Raw genomic sequence first — 20,816 nt, 5'->3', positions numbered from 1 at the left:
ATGAATTCAGGTTTTAAATACACAATGAATAAAGGAATGAATTTTTGCCTTACCACATTCCAAATGATATAGCAAATGGTTTTAGGAATATATGTCATACAAGGAAATTGAAAAGTTAAGGAAAATTTAGTGAAAGGAAAAGGAAGCTTCAAGTCTATTTATAAAATTCAGTCCAGTGCTTAAGTTCTGTTTTGATGCAAAAAGCAGGCCATAAAATTGAGCTTTGGGCTTCCTAGCAGCAAAAGCAAAAGAGGAAACAAATACCATCAACAAGATTACAATGTCATCAACATTAAAAAATAATCTTGCTGGGTGCCTGGGTGGCTCAGTCGTTAAGCGTCTGCCTTCGGCTCAGGTCATGATCCCAGGGTCCTGGGATCGAGCCCCAAATCGGGCTCCCTGCTCCGAGGGAAGCCTGCTTCTCCCTCTCCCACTCCCCCTGCTTGTGTTCCCTCTCTCGCTGTGTCTCTCTCTGTCAAATAAATAAATAAAATCTTTTAAAAAAAAAAAAATCTTGCTTAGGAGAAGTACAAATTTTCCTGCTACTGACACATGAGGAAATATCCTCCTCAGGGACTTTGTAACAGAGATGATGCTAAGTAATGCACAGGTCCTCAATATATTGCAATAAATAAGGCTGTTCTTATGACCAAAGCCCAGCATGTAGAACAGTGTGTGGCACAGAGTAGGCACAAATATTTATTGACTGAATGAATTTAAATGTAATGATAAAGCACAGTTCAGTCATAGCAATTATATAAGTAGCCAAAACGCTGGGTCCAGGAGGTTGGCTCCCTGGTTATCTGGCTTGATCTAAAGAAGCATAACCTGCAGAGTATCTAGAGTAACAACAGACCATTAATCTCTCAAGCAATGAATATTGCTTCTCCCAAAAGATATAAAAATTGCCTAGCAGTGATTTTAAGAATGTCCTTGGAGTAGACAGGAGGCGGTGTTGAGTCAAGGCTAAGAGGAAGTTTATACTCTTGATCAAGAGGTCTACTTTTAGAGAGTGCAATATTGACAGGAACCCTGCCTTGCTTTGTCACTTAACTACTGAGAGACAGAATAATGTGCCTGTTACACAACTGAAAAGGACAGAGCTGGGGGAAAAAAGCAAGGAATAAACCTGATGAGTGGAAAAATCAGCACATAAAATAAACTGAACTCTCATGGAGTAAGAACAACCTAGAAGCAGAGGGTAACCTAATGCACAATTGCTTAGTCCAGAATCCACAGGGACTGAATAATGTATTATTCTTCTGCTCACATACGTACAAATAGGAGAGCTGGCTTTGAAATTCCAGATACCAGGCTCTTAGGACAAAGAACATCTTTCTTTCCATCATCACTAAGTCTCTGAGCATGTGGGGCCAGAAGGAGGCATATTATCCAGTTACCTGCAGACTTACTTTATCATTCTGGGTTAAATATGTTACAGCCAAGCAGGTCTTCCCTGGAGTCCTTATTTGAACTTACTTGGGCTTGCCATTTAAAAAGATACGCAAAGGAAGTTAAAAAAAAAAGGTAGACCACATGTAAGATTACAGAGATCTCAGTCGACTTCAGCACTTACCTCTGGGGAGATGGATAATGTCATTCTCACTGGGTGTCGGCCACAAGGGAACCTCTAGGTCAATCTCTCCACGGTGATTCGTTTTCTCAATGGGTATATTGGTTGGTTCTGGGACATACATTTCTAAAAGAAAAGGACATTTTTCATAAGAGATGATGGAGGAGCTACTTACTCTTGACTTTTGTTTCCTCAATCGAAATGGATGGTGCATTCAATCAGTACAATACGTCCTGGGACATGAAAGATCCTGTTTCTGCATTTCTATCACCTACTGCTAGAGAGTCACTACCTTTGCAAGTGCGGGAAACAGGTCTTATGACCATGTAAAAAAGGGAGAGAAAGTTTTCTCCCGCACCAGGGAGAAAGCTCTGCTTTTTCATGTCAAATGGTGTTGGCCCTGTAGTTTTGTGCAAGCTGATAGGGACTGGCTGAATTGGAAGGATTTCTTTTACTTTCCATCAGCTAAATACTATATCTTAATAACGGTTTCTCTTTAAACCTTGAATGTTGAATCATTTATATAAAATATATCCCAGGAAGTGAAAAAGTAAAAGCATCTTTCACTCTTTATGCATTCCTGAGGCATTTCCCCTCCAGTCACTTCCCCTAAATGGGAACAGACTGTAGGCAGACCTGACAAGGTGTGGCCTGGCTCAAGTATAAAATGTCTGCTTTGTTACCATTGGAACCATGTGGACTAAAAGATGATCTTCAGTAAATACAGTTCCATGATCTAACTTGATCACGTAGGCACTCTGATCAATAAGATTCTACAACATGAAACAAGGCCATCTAAGAAGAACAATATTCTTTGTCCCAAATATCAGGGTTTTTTCCCTTTTTTTCTTTTTAAAGCTAAGTTCTAAAAGGGACCAGTTTAAAAAGTTCAGAGTTTTCTTTGGCTCCTAACAAATATATTTATATATCCTTTCTTCATCTGGTTAACATTTTAAATAAATAGTTCTTGAGAACCCCTATTTTCAAAAGGTGACACAAAAGTCTGCATCAACCATATAGCTCCTTTTGGCCAGATCCTGCCATATTATTAAACTCATTTTTATAAGGTTACTCAGCATTGGTAATACTAAATATTCACTAGTAGCCCAATTGAGTCCAAAATAAAATATATAAAGTACAAGTGATAGAAGTTAAAATAGAACTAACAATCCCCTGCTCACAGTGACTGCTGTCTATCCTGTAGTTACCTGCCTTTCAAGAAGTAAACCGTAAGATGAAGTAGAGAGAAGGGGAAATGACAGGGAAGAGAGTGTTTGCTCTGCTTCCGCTGTCTGTTAACGGGAGTTCCTGCCTGGGAAGGAAATCGGAGAGGTTAAGTGAATTGCCCAAGATGATGCGTCCAGGAACTGGTAGAGGTGGGATTCAAATCCGGTTCTGTGACGCCACGGCCCGGGTCTTCTGGTGCCCCAGGAATAAAGTTATTTTGGCTTTTGTCCCCGAGTCTTCTGCTTTCTTTCTTAAATACAGCTGACCTTGAACAACTCGGGTCTGAACTGCATGGGTCTACTTCTAAGTGGGCTTTATCAGTACAGTACTGTAGTTGTACTTTTCCTTACGATTTTCTTTCTTTCTTTTTTTTTTTTTAAAGATTTTATTTATTTTTTTGACAGAGAGAGAGACAGCGAGAGAGGGAACACAAGTAGGGGGAGTGGGAGAGGGAGAAGCAGGCTCCCCGCAGAGCAGGGAGCCCAATACAGGGCTCGATCCCAGGACCCTGGGATCAGGACCTGAGCCGAAGGCAGATGCTTAACGACTGAGCCACCCAGGTGCCCCCCTTATGATTTTCTTACTATTCTCTTTTCTCTAGCTTATCCTAAGAATATAACACCTATAACATACAAAGTATGTGTTAATCGACTCTTTATGATATGGTAAGGCTCTTGGTCAACAGAAGGCTATTAGTAGTTAAGTTTTGGAGGAGTCATAAAAGTTATATGGGGACTTTCAAGTGCTTGGGGTTTGGCACCTCAGACACGGCAAGGCCTAGACACTTACAGTTTCAAAAAGATACCTAAAAACTCTAGAATTAAAAAGAGAATTTACTGACAGTGTTATTTAGAGAAGCAAGGGCCGCTGGAGTGAAACCAATGACTCTCAAACTTTTCTGTCCTCTCTGAGTCACCTGAAGGGCTTATAAAATGTGCTGATTCTCACAGGTCGTGCTTCTGTAGGCCTACGGTGGGTGATTCTGGGGTGGGTGCACAGGGCATGGCGTTTAGTTCGCCCACTGAGAAACCCTGATTACGTGATAGGAATATCCTGGAAGAGTCTGGAAAGAAAAGTGACCTTGACATTTAGGTGACATCTTTCGACGCCACAGCACCTCTGAGCGCGTCCCCTAAGGGTCCACACAGCACCGAACCTTCGCATCACAACAGCCTCCCCCTGCCCCCCCCGGTGTCAGGGAGCTCAGCAGAAAAGGCCAAAGTGAGATCTATCCACCAGACCTAGCAGTGTGGACGGCTAAGCAGCCAAAGCCCCCACGGAGGTCCCCAGAGCTGGGATTGGTTCTGCTTCACCTCAGGGTCTTCCTGGGTGAAAGCCCCAGAGAAGCAGGCTTGAAATCCTCGCACCGCCTATCTGCACATGCATAGATTGCAAGGGGAAGCCCACACACGGCACACCGGACAGGTGAGTCCTCCTCCCCCAGGTGCTTAGGAAGGCTCTGCTTGGCAGCAGTGGGGGAGGTACAAGGGTGTGCCCTGGGTCAGGGAGGGGGTCTCACACGGTGATTGATTCTATCACCCCTGTCCACAAATACTTCCTGAGCGCGGCACTGGTCCACGTGTTGGGGAGGCAGCCATGAGCAAGACCAGTCCTGTCCTCGTGGGCCCCTCCCCGCTGAGCGGCTCACAGCCTGCCCTGGGTACGGGTCTGCTCCACTGACCTCAGTACGGCTCGGACGGACGTCCACCTACACCTCCCTCTTCATCACAAAATACTCGGAGCTCTAGGTTGGAGCCGTCACGCCCAAGGGTCGTTTCCCTTTAATGTGAACTTACAAGGGACACTGTCTCTGAGCAGTTTTGCCAAAAAGGAAACATCTTTTGGCAAAACAAAAACAAAACGATTTGGACAAACAAAAAGAAGCGTGGGAGCTACGCTCTTTCCACGCCTAGACCCAGGGCCTCCACGGCCAAGGCCTGCGTCCGACCCCAACTCTCACATACAGCCCTTCCGGCATTTACTGTCACAGCCCTTCACAGCTGCTGGCATCCCAGACACAAAACTACATGTGGCCAGGCCACGTGGATCACGGGCACGTGGTCACAATGAAGACTTACTCCTGTGGTCAAGTATGTTCTGAACTTCAGAGGCACCCAAGACCCCTTACTGGGGAAATATTTTACTTTCAGAGGCAACTGGCCAGTTGTAAGAGCCACCTTCCCTGAAATGTCCTCTCCTGGAATATGGGGGGGGGGCAGGATGCTTGGGGCTCACAAGCTGAGGCACCATTTTTGGGGAGATGGAACCTGCAGTCAACTGAGGACCAGAACGCCCAAGTCTGCCAACTAGTGGCGTGACCTCGGAGAATCCACTTAACTTCCCCGAGCCTCGGTTTCTTCTGTTAAAATGGGACAAGTACGAACCAGCTCACGGGTTTTGTCCTCATATCCTAAGACAGCAGAGGGGGAAAGTGCTTTGTAAGGGGTGAGACTGGCCAGACCGGCAGTCGATATGTACAGGGGGCAACGCGAGGTAGCAGGAACTATCGAGATGAGAAATGGAAGTCTGGCACTTCGGTGAAGATCCCGGGCTAAGATCACACAGTAAGCCAGTGAGAACAGGGCGGGGACCCACCTTCCTTGGAAGGACACAATCAAATGCAAGGTGGCAAGGTGTGAATGATTTCAAAGTTTGCTTAGAGAGAACATGGAGAAATGATTCATTAATAGTACATCAGATGCAAAAAGGAGATTTACAGAAATTAAATTTCAATCCAACAGTAAATCCTAACTGAGAAGTCCCTGGAGAAATCTTTCATAATGAACAAGGATGTTATATATATATGCACTCTCTCCTTTCTTAAAATCACAAACCAAGGACAGTGTCTCTTGACCTCTATTCCTAGCACCGTCACCTGGATTTGGGGGCCTTGCTGTCACACACCTGGGACGTCTGCCATGTGGGTTACGGCTGTCCCAGCCTCTGGTCTCCCCCTGCTTTAGTCCCTCCTACACATCACCTATGAATCCTCCCAAAGCACCTATGTGACCACGTCCTTCACGTGCTCAAAAATGAGCCTCCCCACCCGAACAAAGGATGGCGTCTATGCTCTTCGTTCCACTCCAGTAAAGAGAGCCCACCTGTCCTGCAAGGTCCAGCTCGAATCCTGGGGACGCCTGCAGGACCACTCCCCCTGACAGCAGTCTCACCTGCGAACTGTGTAACAGGGCTGATAACCAGCGTCTCCAATTCACCCTGCCCTTCTCCTTTGAAACCTCTCATTAGACTGAGCCTCCACACCACTGTGCCGAGACGGCTCTGGTCAGGGCGACTGGGACAAGGCTACACGACAACGGTTAGTCTGCGCGTCTCCTGCGAGGACCTAACGGCGCCCCTGGCCCAGGTCCCCCTGGCTTCTGGGTCACAGCTCCCGGGCTCCTTCCACGTCGCTGTGGCTCCTTCTCTCCTTCCTCTGCTAGGCCCTCCTCCCCTGCTTGGTCTCCCAAAGTTGGAGGGTTTCTGGCTCAGTCATGGCGGCCCTTCTCCACCACACTCACTCCCTGGGGGATCTCGTCACCCAACCCCAAGGCTTACAAACCACTGAATCCTACTGATTGTCCCCTCACAACAGAATCCGAGCCCGGCCACTCCTCCTGCCTCCAGAGCCACGACTGGCGGCCACCTGCATTACTGGGAAAGCCTCCGACTACTCTTTGCCTCCACATCCCACGGTCTATGCTCAACCCAGCACCAGAGACATCCCTTGAAAGGGGAAGTCAGCTTCCCTCCTTTGCTTAAGACCCTCCGATGTTTCTCTCCCACTCAGTAAAATCCTGCCCCCGCCGAGAGAGACTGCAGGTTTCAGCTCCCGGCGGCCTCTCCGCTCGCCTGACCCTCCTGCTCCCGGGGCCCGTCCACACAGGCCTCCGGGCTGTCCTTCAACAGGCACTGTGCGTTCCCAGCCCAGGGCTCTGCCCTGTCTATACCCAGAGGGTTCTGCCTCTTCCCTCGGAGTCCTCCATTCTTCTGGGTCTCCTAAATGACACCGGTTCAAACAAAACCACCGGTCGCTTCTCCTTTGCCCCCTGACTGGCTATGCTTTGCACCACAGTCCTTGGCCTCACCCTGGGTGCTCTTTCTTGTTTCTTGTTTGCTACCTGTCCTTCCCCACGAAAACGTGAGCTCCGTGTGGACGGTGCTCTGTTGAGTTCTCTGCGGTCCCCCCAGTGCCTCGGACAGGCTGGTGCACAGCAGGCACTAAGCGAGTCTCTGCTGAATACAAAAGGTCAAGTCTCCCCATTTGTACCTCAGAAGCATCTTACTGGGAAGGTGGGTATGGAGCTTGTGAGACAGGTGGTATGAGGGCAAACCAGCTCCCATGAGAAATACACGGTTTTCCTCGTTCTTCTTTGGGTGACCCTCAGGGATTTCATTTTTCGCCAGGTGCAGAATGATAAACCAGCAGAGTGATCGTGACTCTCCGTCTGCGCCTTACACGACGCCCACAAGACAAGCAGGAAGAGCACCCAAGTGAAGGCTCTGGAAAGGCCTCAGCCTCCCGAGCGGGCACAACATCCCAGCCTTTACAGAGTCTCGAGAAGTGGACATTCTCAGTAAAAGGTCAATGAGTGCAGACAATGCGACGCTTGGGGCTTAACTGACCATCCCATTTACGACCGCACAGTGTAGAAGCACGGCTGGCAGGACTCCGAGCTTCCTGCATCGCAGGGAACAAGACTCTAACATAATGCAGCAAGGTGAAGATGGAAAGGATCCTGACCCACTGCTAGGGTGCAGGCGCTCTGCGGTCTGGACTGCTGGTGGAGTCTGTGTGTTTAGGGCTGGGGGGTCTGGACTGCGGCCCAGGCCGTGCTGCGGAGGGCTCAGGCCCTGCATTTCTGGGACGAGGGGCAGAGGACTAGGGCATGAGACATAGGGAAGGAAGAGGAAGGCCCGGGGCAGGGGGGGATCTGGGCAGCAGTCGGCGGGGAGCTGAGGTTTGAGACTTGGAGGCAGGCTGCTGAGCGGACATGAAGGGTGGATGTGGGGGGAGGCGCAGGCATGGGGTTCCATGGCTGCCGGATGGGGTCTCCGTGGGAAGAGATGGTGTTGGCCAGAGGGCTTGGGGGCAGGCAGCCCGGGACAACCTGGGTACTGCTGGGACTGATGAACTGAACCCAGAATGAACAGAGCTGTATTCTCTAAACGCAGCTGTTCCATTCTGGCTCTGGTGTACAGTCAGTCCCCTTGTGATGGCTGTGGAGTGGTCCCCCACCGCGTCCATCTCGGGCTAGTCCAGCACGCACGGACACCGTGTCACCCACACAGCACAGGTATGCTCAAGAGTCCGGTACGGCCATCAGACTCGTGCCACCAGTATTTAGAGAATGCAAATGGGAAGCAGCAGAGCAATTCTAGCCGGGCCCACAGTCAGGCACTCCCCCGGGTGTCGCTCTCAAGCTCCCCCCGCGCCCCCGCCCCCCATCTCTGCACGGGTCAAGCTCCCCCCGCGCCCCCGCCCCCCATCTCTGCACGGGTCAAGCTCCCCCCGCGCCCCCGCCCCCCATCTCTGCACGGGGAGACCCCGGCTGGGCCCACGCACTGCATGGGCCCCGCGAGCTGGCGGAACCGGCTCGGAGCTGCGCCGGCTCCACGCACCATCCGCGCCCCCAGCGGGGTACCTGGGCACATCGGGCAGCAGCTTCCTTCCACGTTGATGGGCTCGACGCAGGGCAGAGGGGGGCAGCTGACGGTGGAGCAGAGCGTCTGGCCCTGCAGGCAGTAGCAGTGCGTACAGCTGTCTATGTCCCACCGCTCCTCGTCCGCATACGCCTTCCCGCTGAAGTGGCACACCGCCTTCCTCGGGGTCGTGTCTTCTAGGGGACAGAACAGCACAGGGTGGAGTCGCGGGACGGGACCGAGGGCCGTGGAGACGACTAACCCAGGGCAGGGACGGGTACGGCCAGGGGGAATGGGACCCACCGGGCAGGTGTCACTAGATCGTCATTGCAAAAAGTGCAAATTCGTTCACACTGGGTGGCCGGGGAACACACGACACAAGGAACACCTAAATACAAATAGGTAGAGACACGTTCAGAGGTTTTACGTGGAAGGGGATAAAAAGTCCAGCTGAGTGTATTTACAGAGACGTTTCATGAAATTCCTACTTTCGGTTAATCTTTTCGTAAGTGGTTCAGGGGAGTAGTAAGGAATGACTGGGGCGCGTCACCGGGAACGAGGGGGCATCGGCGGCGACACGACCACTTCCTTCAGTCTTCAGTGATGCTCGGTGCGTTTCCCCCTCGTCAACAGAGGCATTTCTACTTTAGAAACAACCTCATTTCCGTTCAATCCATTTTTGCAGCCAACTATGGTTTTTGACTATATATATATATATTTTTTTTTGACTATATATATATATATACTTTTTTTTTTTTTTTAAGATTTTATTTATTTTAGAGACAGACTGAGAGCACGAGTGGGAGGAGGAGAGGAGGGAAGGAGAGACTCTGAAACAGATTTTGTGCTGAGCGCGGAGCCTGACGCTGAGCAGGGCTTGATCCCAGACCAAGAGATCATGACCTGGGCTGAAACCAAGAGTTGGGACTCTTAACCAACTGAGCCACCCAGGTGCCCCTGACGACAATGTATTTTTAGGAGTTACTGTTGTGTGTAAGAATTTACAGTTTAAAACCCTCTGCTGTTCTTTCTTCTCCAGTCTCTCTTGCCATCCTCATTTCCTCCCGTCCCCAACTTTTTTCTAGAAAGTTTCTTTCTTCTCTTGGACTCAATGCCGCCTCCTGGTTTTATCTGAACTTACTTATGAGTGGTCACAATTTACAGCCTGTCCTTCTCTCCAGAGCTCAAGAACGGTGGCTCAAAGAGAGGCCCCAGTGCCCCGCAGAGATGGGGCAGACCAACGGGGAAATGGGGGTCAGCACTTCCTCGTCACTGGACAGGCCAATAACTGGATGACTCCTACCAACCTGGGGAAATTTTATGCTCAGATTCTAAAGGCAGCTCTACTGACCACTGGTCACCGATAATTAAAAAGCTATAAAGGAATCTGGAAGGAAAGTTCCTTAGGAAAGGAGTGATGTTAGGGGCTCAGGGTTCTTCCTTCTGGAAGGCACTTGGGAAGCTCTAATGGAGGCAGTGTTTATTGCCCAGACACAGAGGACGGAGCCCAGGACGCCTGCAGGAGTGAGGAGAAACGTGTGGGCATCAGGTGCCACGTTCTCCGAGCAACCCCAACCTGCAGCCACCTGCTCTAAGGTGGCCGGAATCTGCTGTCTGCGGAGACCCAGCTCAAAGCTTCCTGCTGAACTTTTCCAGAGGAGGCTCACCAAAGACAGAAATGTTCTTATCTGTTTTTGGTGTCCATGTTCTCTTCTTAACCAATTACTCAAGCATATGCACCTTACTGAATGGCACTGAGAATGTCCTATTACTCTAGTATGTTGTATTTCCATAGCCGCGTCTCAGTCCACTGCAGACTTCTATAAGCAGGTCAAGTGTCAGAATGCACAATCTCTCTGTTTCTCAACATTTCTTCATGGTTTCTCTCAGTACTGCTGCCTGAGTTCAACAAGGGATACCGAGTAATCACAGGAAGTTCCAGTCGTGAACAGAAATGCTTTCTCATTATCTATGAAAAAACATACTTCGCTTTCTCAACATTCCACAGAAAGTTTTCTGGTGCACTGACGGTTAAGCTTAAAAACATAACTGGAGGCTTTCGAACCAAACCCGATAGACATTTCTGCCTAGCCTAGTCCTCAGGGGAGGCAACTTCATTAAGGTATCTCAAACGCACATGTCAAATGGCTCAGTAGAATCATTTAATGAACCCAATTCAAATAATATTCTGACCTCCAGCCAACTTTTCATTGAGTACATTAGATTTGCCATCAAATCTAGAGTCTATTATGCAGAGACTTCTTTATGAAAGGAAGCAGCTCTTCATAAAGCAATATCACTGATTATATTTTACATAAACCCTGTAACAGCTCCTCTGATGGACCAATATCATGGCATAAAATTTGAATAACGGATTACCGTGCAAGGACCTTAGAAGAGAGAAGGTTAAGGTTAAACTCCTTGCCCATCCTGTCCAGCACTTTCTGCTGTGCTTTTCCTCCCAAAGGCGTCTTGGCCAGTCCTCTCAGAGAAAAGGAGTGAGGGAATGAACTGTAGGCATGAACTCAGGAAGGATGGGGACTTCATAAAAAGGGGTTCGAGTCAAGGCCAAGCACTGGTTTGTATTTTCTCAGGATCTAGGCAAAGACACATCTTAAGATAATTAATTAATGCTACTCCTACTTATGAGGCTAAAATTATCTGTGAAAAATTGCACTGATATACTAAAAATAATCATGATATGTTGAACATTATAAAGACATTCATTTGTTGATTCTATGAACTCTTCTCATCAGTGGGAAAGAAGGCATGACCATGACCCTGACCCAGAGGACTGCAGAGACGTGGTGGAACAGGCTTGGGGAACTGGACACCTCGCCACAGAATAACACAGAAACCACTGCTCCTGTGAGTTTAACATGGAGGGCAAAGCAACTAACTGCTGGGGGCTGGGGAAGGCATGACTCAGGACTCGGTGTTCGCATTTCACTTGGAGGGATGAGCAGAAGACAAAGCTGTGGGGAGGGCATTCCAAGCAGAAGACAGTGTGTCCAACAGCTTGACACACTGGAAGGGCAGTGAGAGCGTCAGAATGGAGAGAGAGAGAGAGAGAGAGTGTGTGTGTATGCACACGCATGTGCACACACACACGCACCGTGGCTGGAAGTGAAGCTGGGGTCAGATGGTAAGGGGCCCTGAGTAACAACGGACGTATTGAGATTCCTTCCTGTAGAGGACAGGAGGGACCTCAGCAGCTTTAATGGTAAGGAGAGAGCTCTAGAAAAGGGCAACATGGAGGACAAGATGGGGAAAGGAAGTTGAGGATACTGGTCACAGGGATGTGACGTGGGCTCGGTTAGGGCAGCGTGGATGGAGGCGGACAGGCAAGGCGAGATTTGAGAGATTTCTGAGAGACAGCTGTCAGGATATGGATGCTGAGAAAGGACAACCCTTCCTGCACAGGAGGCTGGGCAGAGGTAATTCCAATAGATGAGTCATTTCACTGCTTTAAGCAATAAACGGGGAATTTGTGAGGGACCTGGTCAGGCCTTATCGAACTCCTCCAGATATTCTAATGGATTAGTCATCGATTATTAATGCAGTGATCGATCCTCCAACTCTTAGGCCTCTCTGTGTGAACACAACCAGGAAGTCGCCGCTAGGACAGAGCCAATTTGGGGTGCAACAAGGTAAGAGAGGACAAATTTCAGTCACTGGGAGCTTCGGGTAGGAGAACAGTGGATCGTGTGGGGTCATCAGTAGAACTGGCGGTTCCCTTCCTGTGACTCTACGGAGTTTATATACCATTGAGCCAATAATCCTTCTAGGAATCTATCCCAAGGAAATCAGAAAAGTCCTGAAGTAAGTGTTTTCTGGTGAATGTTCATCACAATATTATTTATAACAACAAGAAGTTAGGGAAAAAAATTTGTGTCTTTAATAAGAGAATGTTTAAATGATTCAATGAAATCATATGAGAGAATACTGGGCAGTTATTAAAATGCATCACGTATAGGACAAGCTCCATCACGTAAAGAGGAAAATTAAAAACTGTCTAGAGAGAAATGAAAATGTTAATAGTAACTTACGTTAGAATTGGTGAGTTTTTCTCTTCACCTTTTTTTGACAATGAATGTCAGTCACTTTTGATAAATAGGCAGCAATATATAAAATGGAAATCTTGAACACACACACACATGAGCATGCATTATCTACCTGACCCCTCCCAAGCCCCAAACACACACACACGAGGATACTGAGGGGGAAGAGCTTAATCGGAGCCCGGTTCTAGAGCACCTGGCTATGTGGTATGGTGCTCTCTGAATGCTAGCGGCTCAACTCTGAAGAATCTGAGTAGACTGTAAGAAAACTAAACCATGGAAGAAACACCCAATGATCAAATGCTGAGCTACAGCATAACAGAGTGTTCAGTAACTGCTGACTCAGCAACTGAAGGAGATCATTTCTCAAAGAATATTTATAAAATGATCTAAGAAAGTAACTACTCTGAATGACTTGGAGGTGATGGGTTGAACCAAGAACTCTGACTATATGTTGGGTGAAAATGAAATTCCTTATTTGATTTTGTTACAAAAACAGGTATTTTCCTAAATTCAATGAAGATTAAGAATTCAAAGTAGCCATGTGATGGCAAGGAAGACTGAGATGCATTCTCCTGGGAGCCCCCCAGAGAGGACTGCAGCAGGCTCCACGCAGTCACTCAGAGGGCGAGCCAGATGGGTCCCATGTCCAGGGGCTTCCATGATCACAATAAAGCCATTCCCCTCAGGGAGTGGGCTGACATGGACTGAATTTCCAGGAACTTCTACTGGTTTATCTCTATTCCATTTAAGCTCTGCTCATCACAGATTATCTCGGAAGCATCTTGCCTTCAAGATTATTTTCAACTAATTCCAACTTGAGATCAGGAAGGTTTAAAAAACCAGGCGTGCCATGTTCATGGCAGCATTATTTACAACAGCCCAGACATGGAAACAACCTAAGTATCCGTTGATGGATGAATGGTCAAAGAAGTTGTGTTATATATATACAATAGAATATTATTCAGCCATAAAAATGAAAAAAATCCTACCATTTGTGACAACATGGATGGACCTTGAAGGTATTAGGCTAAGTGAAATAAAGACAAACACTACACGATCTCATTGAAATGTGGACTCTAAAAAAATAAACAAAACACAAAACTCACAGAAAAAGAGATCAGACTTGTGGTTACCAGAGGTGGGGGGGGTGGTGACAGGAAGGAAACTGGAGAAAGGTGGTCAAAAGGTACAAACTTCCAGTTGTAAGATGAGTAAGACTAGGGATGTGATGTACGACATGATGACTACAGCTAACACTGCTATGGGATAGACAGCAAAGTTGTTAAGAGAATAAATTCTAAGACTTCTCATCACAAGGAGAAATTTTCTTTCTTTTAATTGCACCCATATGAGATGACAGATGTTAAGTACACCTATGGTGGTGATCATTTCACAATACATGCAACTCAAACCATCATGCTGTATACCTTAAACTCATAATGGCACTTGGTTGCAGGACTGAGGGACCTCAAGGTCTGCACAAAACTCTAAGCCAATGTTGAAGTTCACGGTGCAGAGCTCAGGGAGGCCACAAGATCTAAGAACTGAATGACACTGAACGGCATTCTAGCATTCTCATAGCTGCCCTTCTTAAAGACTGGAGATCAGAAGAGACAAATGGTAGAGATAAGAGAAACACCAGATGGTTCTGAAAGAGGAATCTAGGTGCCAAATACTGAAGAACCGAAGTGCATCTACTGAGCATCCATGGTGCCCAGGTACCGTGCTCAAGAACTCACTGCCATTCAGCTTCACAGACACCCTAAGAAGGAGGGCAGTCTATTCTCTTGAGGAGACTCAGGTTTACAGAGGGGAAGCAACTTGATATAACCAAACCACTACGTGGCAGAGCCCACGTAATCCCCTGGCTCCGTCTGACTACAAGGCTCAGGTTCTCTACGCTGAGCTCAACTCAGTGGCTCCTTTCCTTCCATTCCAGGAACGCACAGAACCCTCTTCATGTGGTCTCCAATGTTCCAGGGCCTCCCTGGGAAGTACACAACACCGTGAGGAGAGGGCCAAGCTGGTTCCAACGTGCTGCTGTGGGGAGAGCCACGGTTAGCTTTAGGTGTGTTAAGTCAGGACAGGCAGGCTTGAGGACGTGGCCTTCAGTCCAAGAGGAGATCCGTTTCAGAGACCGTGACAGAGCAATGCTTCCCCTCCACTGCTTAGGGGGAGTGTTTTCTACGGGATCTTCACATCTGATCAGTTTGAACCACAGTATCAGCACGTTTCATAATGATCAAGTGTGTTTCTTCAAAGGTGCTTTAAAACAAAGCCACATGTAAGACTCTACTGAATTTCCCTATGAAATACATGGAGGATTCTTGGTTTTTGGAAAGCCCTGACTAATCCTTTCCAGGGTGGCTGCTATGTGGCCCAGATTCATTCATTAGAGTTTGGTTAATGAGGCTTTATCAAGATATTTCTACTTTTGACTAAATTTTACCTGAAGGGCAAAGAGCTAAACAGAGGCCTTGAAACCATGGAGTCACTTGGGCTGGCTGATGGATTTCGGTGTCCCCTAGTTCTCACAGGCTCTTTCTGCTCCTGGTTAAGCCACCGCCTTCCATGGCACAGTTGGGTTAATTTGAGAAAGCTGTCAGAGAGTTTTAGAAACAACTTTGTCTACAGGGAGACATGGCGGCCATTCTATTCAATGTGAGGTTCTACCTAATAAAGTCTCTGTAGTCTTTTGTGGGAAGGAGCAGTCTGACTAGAAGTACATGTAAAAGCATTTTAAGCACTCTGGCTGAAGAGGGATGTAGAAATGGAGACATGGGAACATCCAACTAAAAGTGGTCTAGGCGGTTTATATTTGGCTACAGAGTGGGCTGCACCGTTTGTTCTATTTATCACTCCAACTGGTTTGTTTACACTGACAATGACATTATTTTTATTTGTTGATACCCAATAATAGGAGCTCCCACTTGCTGAACGCCTGCTATGTACCGGCTACTGTGCTAAGTGATTTATAGGAGTCGTTCCATTCGATCTCCACAGCCCAGTGGGACAGGGTATTACCCCAATTCCACAGGAAACCGAGGCATGGGGAGATTACGTGACTTGCCCAAGACGCACGGCTAGCAAGTGGCAAGGCCAGGATGGGAACCAAGGTGGGTGTGGCTCCACAGTCTCCACACACCTTCTGCCCACCTGTACCCAGCAGGGTAACCTCAGGGAGGGCCACTTCCTGTGCCACACAAACGTGGTGATTACTAACTCTAAAAAAAAATGGGCACCAGAATTCCTGCCCTTCGCCTTTGTTGGGGGTTAAGGTCTTCGTCTTCAAAGGTAATTTACCCTTCAACTAACTGCATCATACGTCTGGCACAATCCTACGAAGGAACATAGATAATGAAGCAGTTATTGAGGACTCACGGTCTTTCTTAGGCAAATCTCTCTTTAACACGTCTCTCGGAAGAAGAGGATTAGAGGAGGATGTTCCAAGAAAAACATGAGGTATGACACTAATACAATAAGGTTTCTTTTTCGGACAAACACATCAAGAGTTATATATCCAAACAAATGTGATCCCCTTCTAAGCAGTCACTGTAGAGGGCTATAAATGTATTCCAACGATACTGCCCTTGCTTCACATGGCTTTGGAATTTTCCTTTTGCAGAGGCATCCAGAGCCAAATTTTGACACATGCAATGAAGATAGTTACTATTTTATGGCCACTCCTTGGTTTAGATCAGCTTTGATATGTGGTTTCCTCAGCTCGGGTCTCTCTCATCCATCAGACCAGGCTTGAAGTGACTTTTGGCCTCCTTCAGAAACAAAGTCCCTGCTGTAGGATGGAGATCTGCTTCTGCAGTCATCCCCAACACCGCGTGTCGGAGGCCCAGGGCACTCATGTGCGGTGGCTCCTTCTGTGGGGCCATCTAACTCAGGGAGTGCACAGACACGTCTCATCGTCTTTGGATTCAAATATAAGCAATGCTATATGGCATCATGTAGGACTAAAGTATGCCATGTCTTTCAGTGGTGGAATTTGGAGAACTCGGTGTTTTTGTTTTTATTTTCGTTTTCCCTGATTCTGTTTCATAAAAAGGGGAGGGAGAAGTGCAAAGCCTTGAAATATTAACTCCTTTCAAGGTGACTTTTCCAACTATTCAAACTTGGCCATCTTACTTCAAGAGAAGATGTCTTAAGAGGCTATTAAGGTTGGACTTTGCTTTTACTCATGAGCTATTTTTTACTAATTATACCATAAAGCTGATTAACTGCTGGGGAAACCCTCGACTCCAGAGCTGTGGTGGCTTCTTCCTCTAAAGATCCAATTCAGTGTTTCAGTATCACTGATGTGGTGGCTCAGGTCTTGCTCTGAATCGGACCATGACGAGGGATGTAGCCTCTGAAAAGGAAGCATCTCCGGGCTTTTGCCCCTCTGTCCTCTGTGGAAGGATCTGAAAATGAAGATCCCCTTGAACCTATGCTGTAGCTGCACTCTTCAGTGGCTGCCAGGAGACAACCTTCCTGTCAGATGCTTCAGGTTCTAAATCTGGCCGTAGTGGTCATGAAGTCAGAGTGGCGGTGTGGGAGGCACTTCCTGGGAGGAAGGTAGGCAGCTTTAGAAACGGCATCAGTTCTTTCAAAGCTCCAGTGTACTATTTAGAGTTCTGAGAAGTAATCTACTCTGGGATCCCAGAGGAGAAGAAATTAAATGCAGCTCTTATTCTCGGAGTAAGTCCCGCTGCAAAATAATCCACCGCAGGAGCGGAGAGGGGTGCTTCTCCTTCCTACACATCGCTGTGACAGCGCAGTCCTGAATGCTGGAGACGCAGTAGTGCCCGAGGCGGGTGAGGTCTCCACCCCTGGGGAGATGCTCCTGGATCAGGAGATCTCACCAGCTCTATAGGACTTCAGGTCCAGGCAGACATGCTGAAGGTTTTGGAAAGCTGTGTAAACTGCAGGCCCTGCTAACAACGTTCTGCTTCGATTTGGTTTCCTAACTTTGAGGTCTGAGGGACTTACAGAAGCATTAGTGAGAGATCACTCAGGCAGATGTGAGAAGGTACAAGGTACACTACGGTGACAGGGGATTCAGAAAAGAGGGTGAAAAAGGCAGCCAAGAATCATCAGTGAAGCAGCTGACTCTGGGAAGCGTAGGGAAAGTACCTTCAAAAATTTTTGCTTATAAATTTAACACTGAACTGCAGTGATCTTTCTCTAACTGCCACAAAGGAATAAGATGCTACTATTATATTTTTATCTTCTTTTAACGGATAAAATATTCAAGTCCCTGGCCTGTGATCTCATCCTCATTTCTGTATCCCAAAGTTGGGCACGTGCTGGGTACAAACTACGTTTAGAGAAGAAATCGAATGTGTGTGCCTCTTATTTGAGAAACCAGCTTTACTTCTGTTTACATAAAGAGGAGACAAACAGAAACCACAACGAAGAAGGAACCTGGGCAAACAATTCGCAGGTCACCAAGAGGCACACAGACTCGTAAGCACTAATGAAGACTGATTTTCAACAGGCTGGCGCACTGGACCTGTCTTGACTGGAGAAGAATGGAAAAGCGGAACTCGACGAAGTCTTGCTGAAATCGGATGCAGATGGCACAATTTCAATGAGGCACAGGTCTAATATACAGTAATTCTGTCAGCACATGATTAAAGGTTTTTGGCTAAAAAATTCAAGAAATATTTACTGAAAAAAAAAAAAAAGAAATATTTACTGATTTAACTCAAAACCTGAGTCCCTAATAACTTCTAGCTTCTAATAAATAAAACATCTACTCTTAATTCATTTTTATAAAAAGAGAAAACTGAGACACTTACTGCCACGTAGGCCAACCCCTGCCTCTATATAACGTCTCAAATACTTTGAAAGTAGATCTGACCACCATTTTAAGACCTTTCTTGGCAGTCCATTTATGCTTTACTTTATTCTATTTCTTGGGGTGGGAGTCCAAGGTATATTTTAATAAAGGCTGAAAGAACCTTTCAGGTTTCTTCAACATACTGGAAAAAATAGGTAATAAGGTCACTAAAAAAAAATTATAAACTTTCCTGAGCTCCAGGAATAGAAATCTTACCAAACTGGTAACTACAATGACTTCTGGCTGATTCCCACTGCACGCAAAGAGGACATTATTTCTCACTGATAGGACTTAATCTGTGCATTAACCATCTGTTATGGGTCAAGTAAGCACTTAATGGATGAAAGTTCAGGGAAATATTCCATTTTCAACTTTAACTGAGGTCCCATCTCTTACAAGGCTGACAATCCTTCATGGAGATTATACATAGAAACCATTATGGAAATATATAATGTAGTCTAAAAGGCAGGCAGGAAAATTGAAAGATGAAGGTGGCCTAAATAAGGAAAATAGCACGCTTCCCTTAGGACATAAGGGAAGCCATCTATGTGAAAGAGTACAGAATCTTATTAAGAAAACCCTGAAGTGGAAACCACTGGACTTCCCAGAGAAAGTTCCTGTCGTCACAGCCTGTGTGTGGCCCATCAGGGTCTGCCAGCTGACATCAGGTCTGATTACATGCCCTCATTAGAAATGTAACCCTCCTGTAGAGGGGCCTTTCCCCCAACCATTAGAGAGTCCAAAATCAGAGTTGGTCTCCTGGATGGAAATAAGAGGTAAAAGGCATGTGCTTGTGGATCTGTGCAAGAGACCTCTTTCAAATAAGACTGTGTGCTGAAGCCCAGGTAAGGACACCACTCAGAGAGGCTTACTGGAATTTCTGTTTACACAGCTAAGGCCTGGAAAGGACACAAGCAGCCAACGGAAAGCAGCATATGGAGTGAGCAGGATGAGGTGCTTCCCAGGGTGCAGGGTAAGACCTAAACAGACTGAAATCAAACACCGTTTATTTCTGTTGCAACAACTTGAGACCCATTCTAAAGTTAGTAGAGTGCATGACAACCAGAGTGTTTGTAGTCTTCTACCCTTTAAACAGCACACAGAAAAGCATCCTGCTCCCCTTCCCTTCCGCTTAAATCACTTCAGCACTATCTGGGACCACCTGGTTGCAGTGTGGGGACCTCAAGAACCCAGAGCTCTGAAGAATGTTCAGGAAGCATACCTCGGCTCTTCCTGATGACAGTGGCCACGTGCTCTGTAGGAATCATGGTGGATCATGCACTGTAAGTTCACAGACTCCTCAAATGGGACCAGCCTCTCAAAGTAAACAAAAACTAAAAGAGCTCCATTCTCTCTCCCACAGCAACATCCCTGGCATGAAAGGACAGTGAAGCTCTGAGGTTTGTGGGCAGGGCACTGCCCCAACCCAGCTGCACTACAGAGCCTTGGAAAGCATGCCACCTCCACCTGGATCACAATACAGTGACTAAAGCAGTGGTGGGCTGTTTTAAGCTAAGTGTGTGCAGGACGAGGTACAGCATGGAAGCATTACCTAAAATATTCTTGTCCTTCAACAGCTCATCATTGGGATGCTATATCCAGGCTTTTCTCTTGCAGAGAGGTAGGTGCTATATGTAAAGTGCGATACCAGAATCCATTTGGCACATTACCCAGATCAGCTGCACTCCGTGTTGGAAGAGCTGTCACTGAACTGAGCCAAGCGTTCACATTGTGTTGACTAAGCACATTCACATGTGTGCATTATGTCAATTAATTTTCACAGCACTTTAGTGAAGCAGAGAACAACATTACCGTCCCCATCTCAGAGATGGGGAAACTGAGCTAGGGTTAGATCCTAGCACTGAGACATAAAGCTAGCATGTGCCAGAGGTGGGATCATAACCCTTCGGCTCCAAAGTAAGTTCTCTTTCCAAAACACGTAAGTGTTTAAGAAAACACACTGGAGAAATAGCTGTGAAAAATGTTGCAACAGAGATACCAGCCTCATAACATTATGGCTTAAAAAGGTACAACCTTTAATTCTATGGGTTGTATGTCTTAGAGATGCGGAATTAAATATTTGCTATGTTTGATTCCTGGGCTGAGTTAAATACTCAATGATCAACAGATGTTCCACAGAGATACTATTTATATTTGTAATCTCTAAGAAAAGATACCTAGACGAATTAGCATAATCATACACATACATCTAAACAAAAATGAATGATGTGTAATAGGCTGACTTGACAGAAATTGGAGACACCGCCCTCCTAAGGACATATATTACTGATCATTTTCTAGCTGAAGATCACAAAAGAGCGGAAACAGAATCGTACTATCACAACCAACAGTGTGCACCAAGCCAGCCTGACTCCACATGAAAGCTCCACCTTAAATATTAAGATATATATAATAAATATAAAAAATAGCTAACCTCTAATCAGTGAGATGTATGATCAGGTGCCACCCATAACAGAAC

At 46.7% G+C, this 20,816-nt stretch overlaps 1 protein-coding gene across 4 annotated transcripts in view; it reads right to left on the bottom strand.

The window, feature by feature from the left end:
• Window positions 1-20,816, bottom strand: part of CRIM1 (cysteine rich transmembrane BMP regulator 1) — a 186,129-nt gene that overhangs the window by 5,059 nt on the left and 160,254 nt on the right. For 3 of the 4 annotated variants that reach the window (XM_035000900.1, XM_035000899.1, XM_035000901.1), the window contains 2 exons: window positions 8,443-8,637; window positions 1,577-1,699 (listed from right to left, as the gene is read on the bottom strand). In XM_035000900.1, the coding sequence (XP_034856791.1) occupies window positions 1,577-1,699; window positions 8,443-8,637 (318 nt within the window). The remainder of the gene's footprint in view (window positions 1-1,576; window positions 1,700-8,442; window positions 8,638-20,816) is intronic. The other variant, XM_035000898.1, reaches the window with a different exon arrangement.

The sequence above is a fragment of the Mirounga leonina genome, unplaced genomic scaffold (assembly GCF_011800145.1).
Source record: "Mirounga leonina isolate KUSES-001 unplaced genomic scaffold, KU_Mleo_1.0 Mir_125, whole genome shotgun sequence".
NCBI classification, from domain to species: domain Eukaryota; kingdom Metazoa; phylum Chordata; class Mammalia; order Carnivora; family Phocidae; genus Mirounga; species Mirounga leonina.
Note: the sequence above shows the minus strand (reverse complement) of the source record. Positions and strands in the feature narration are given on the sequence as shown.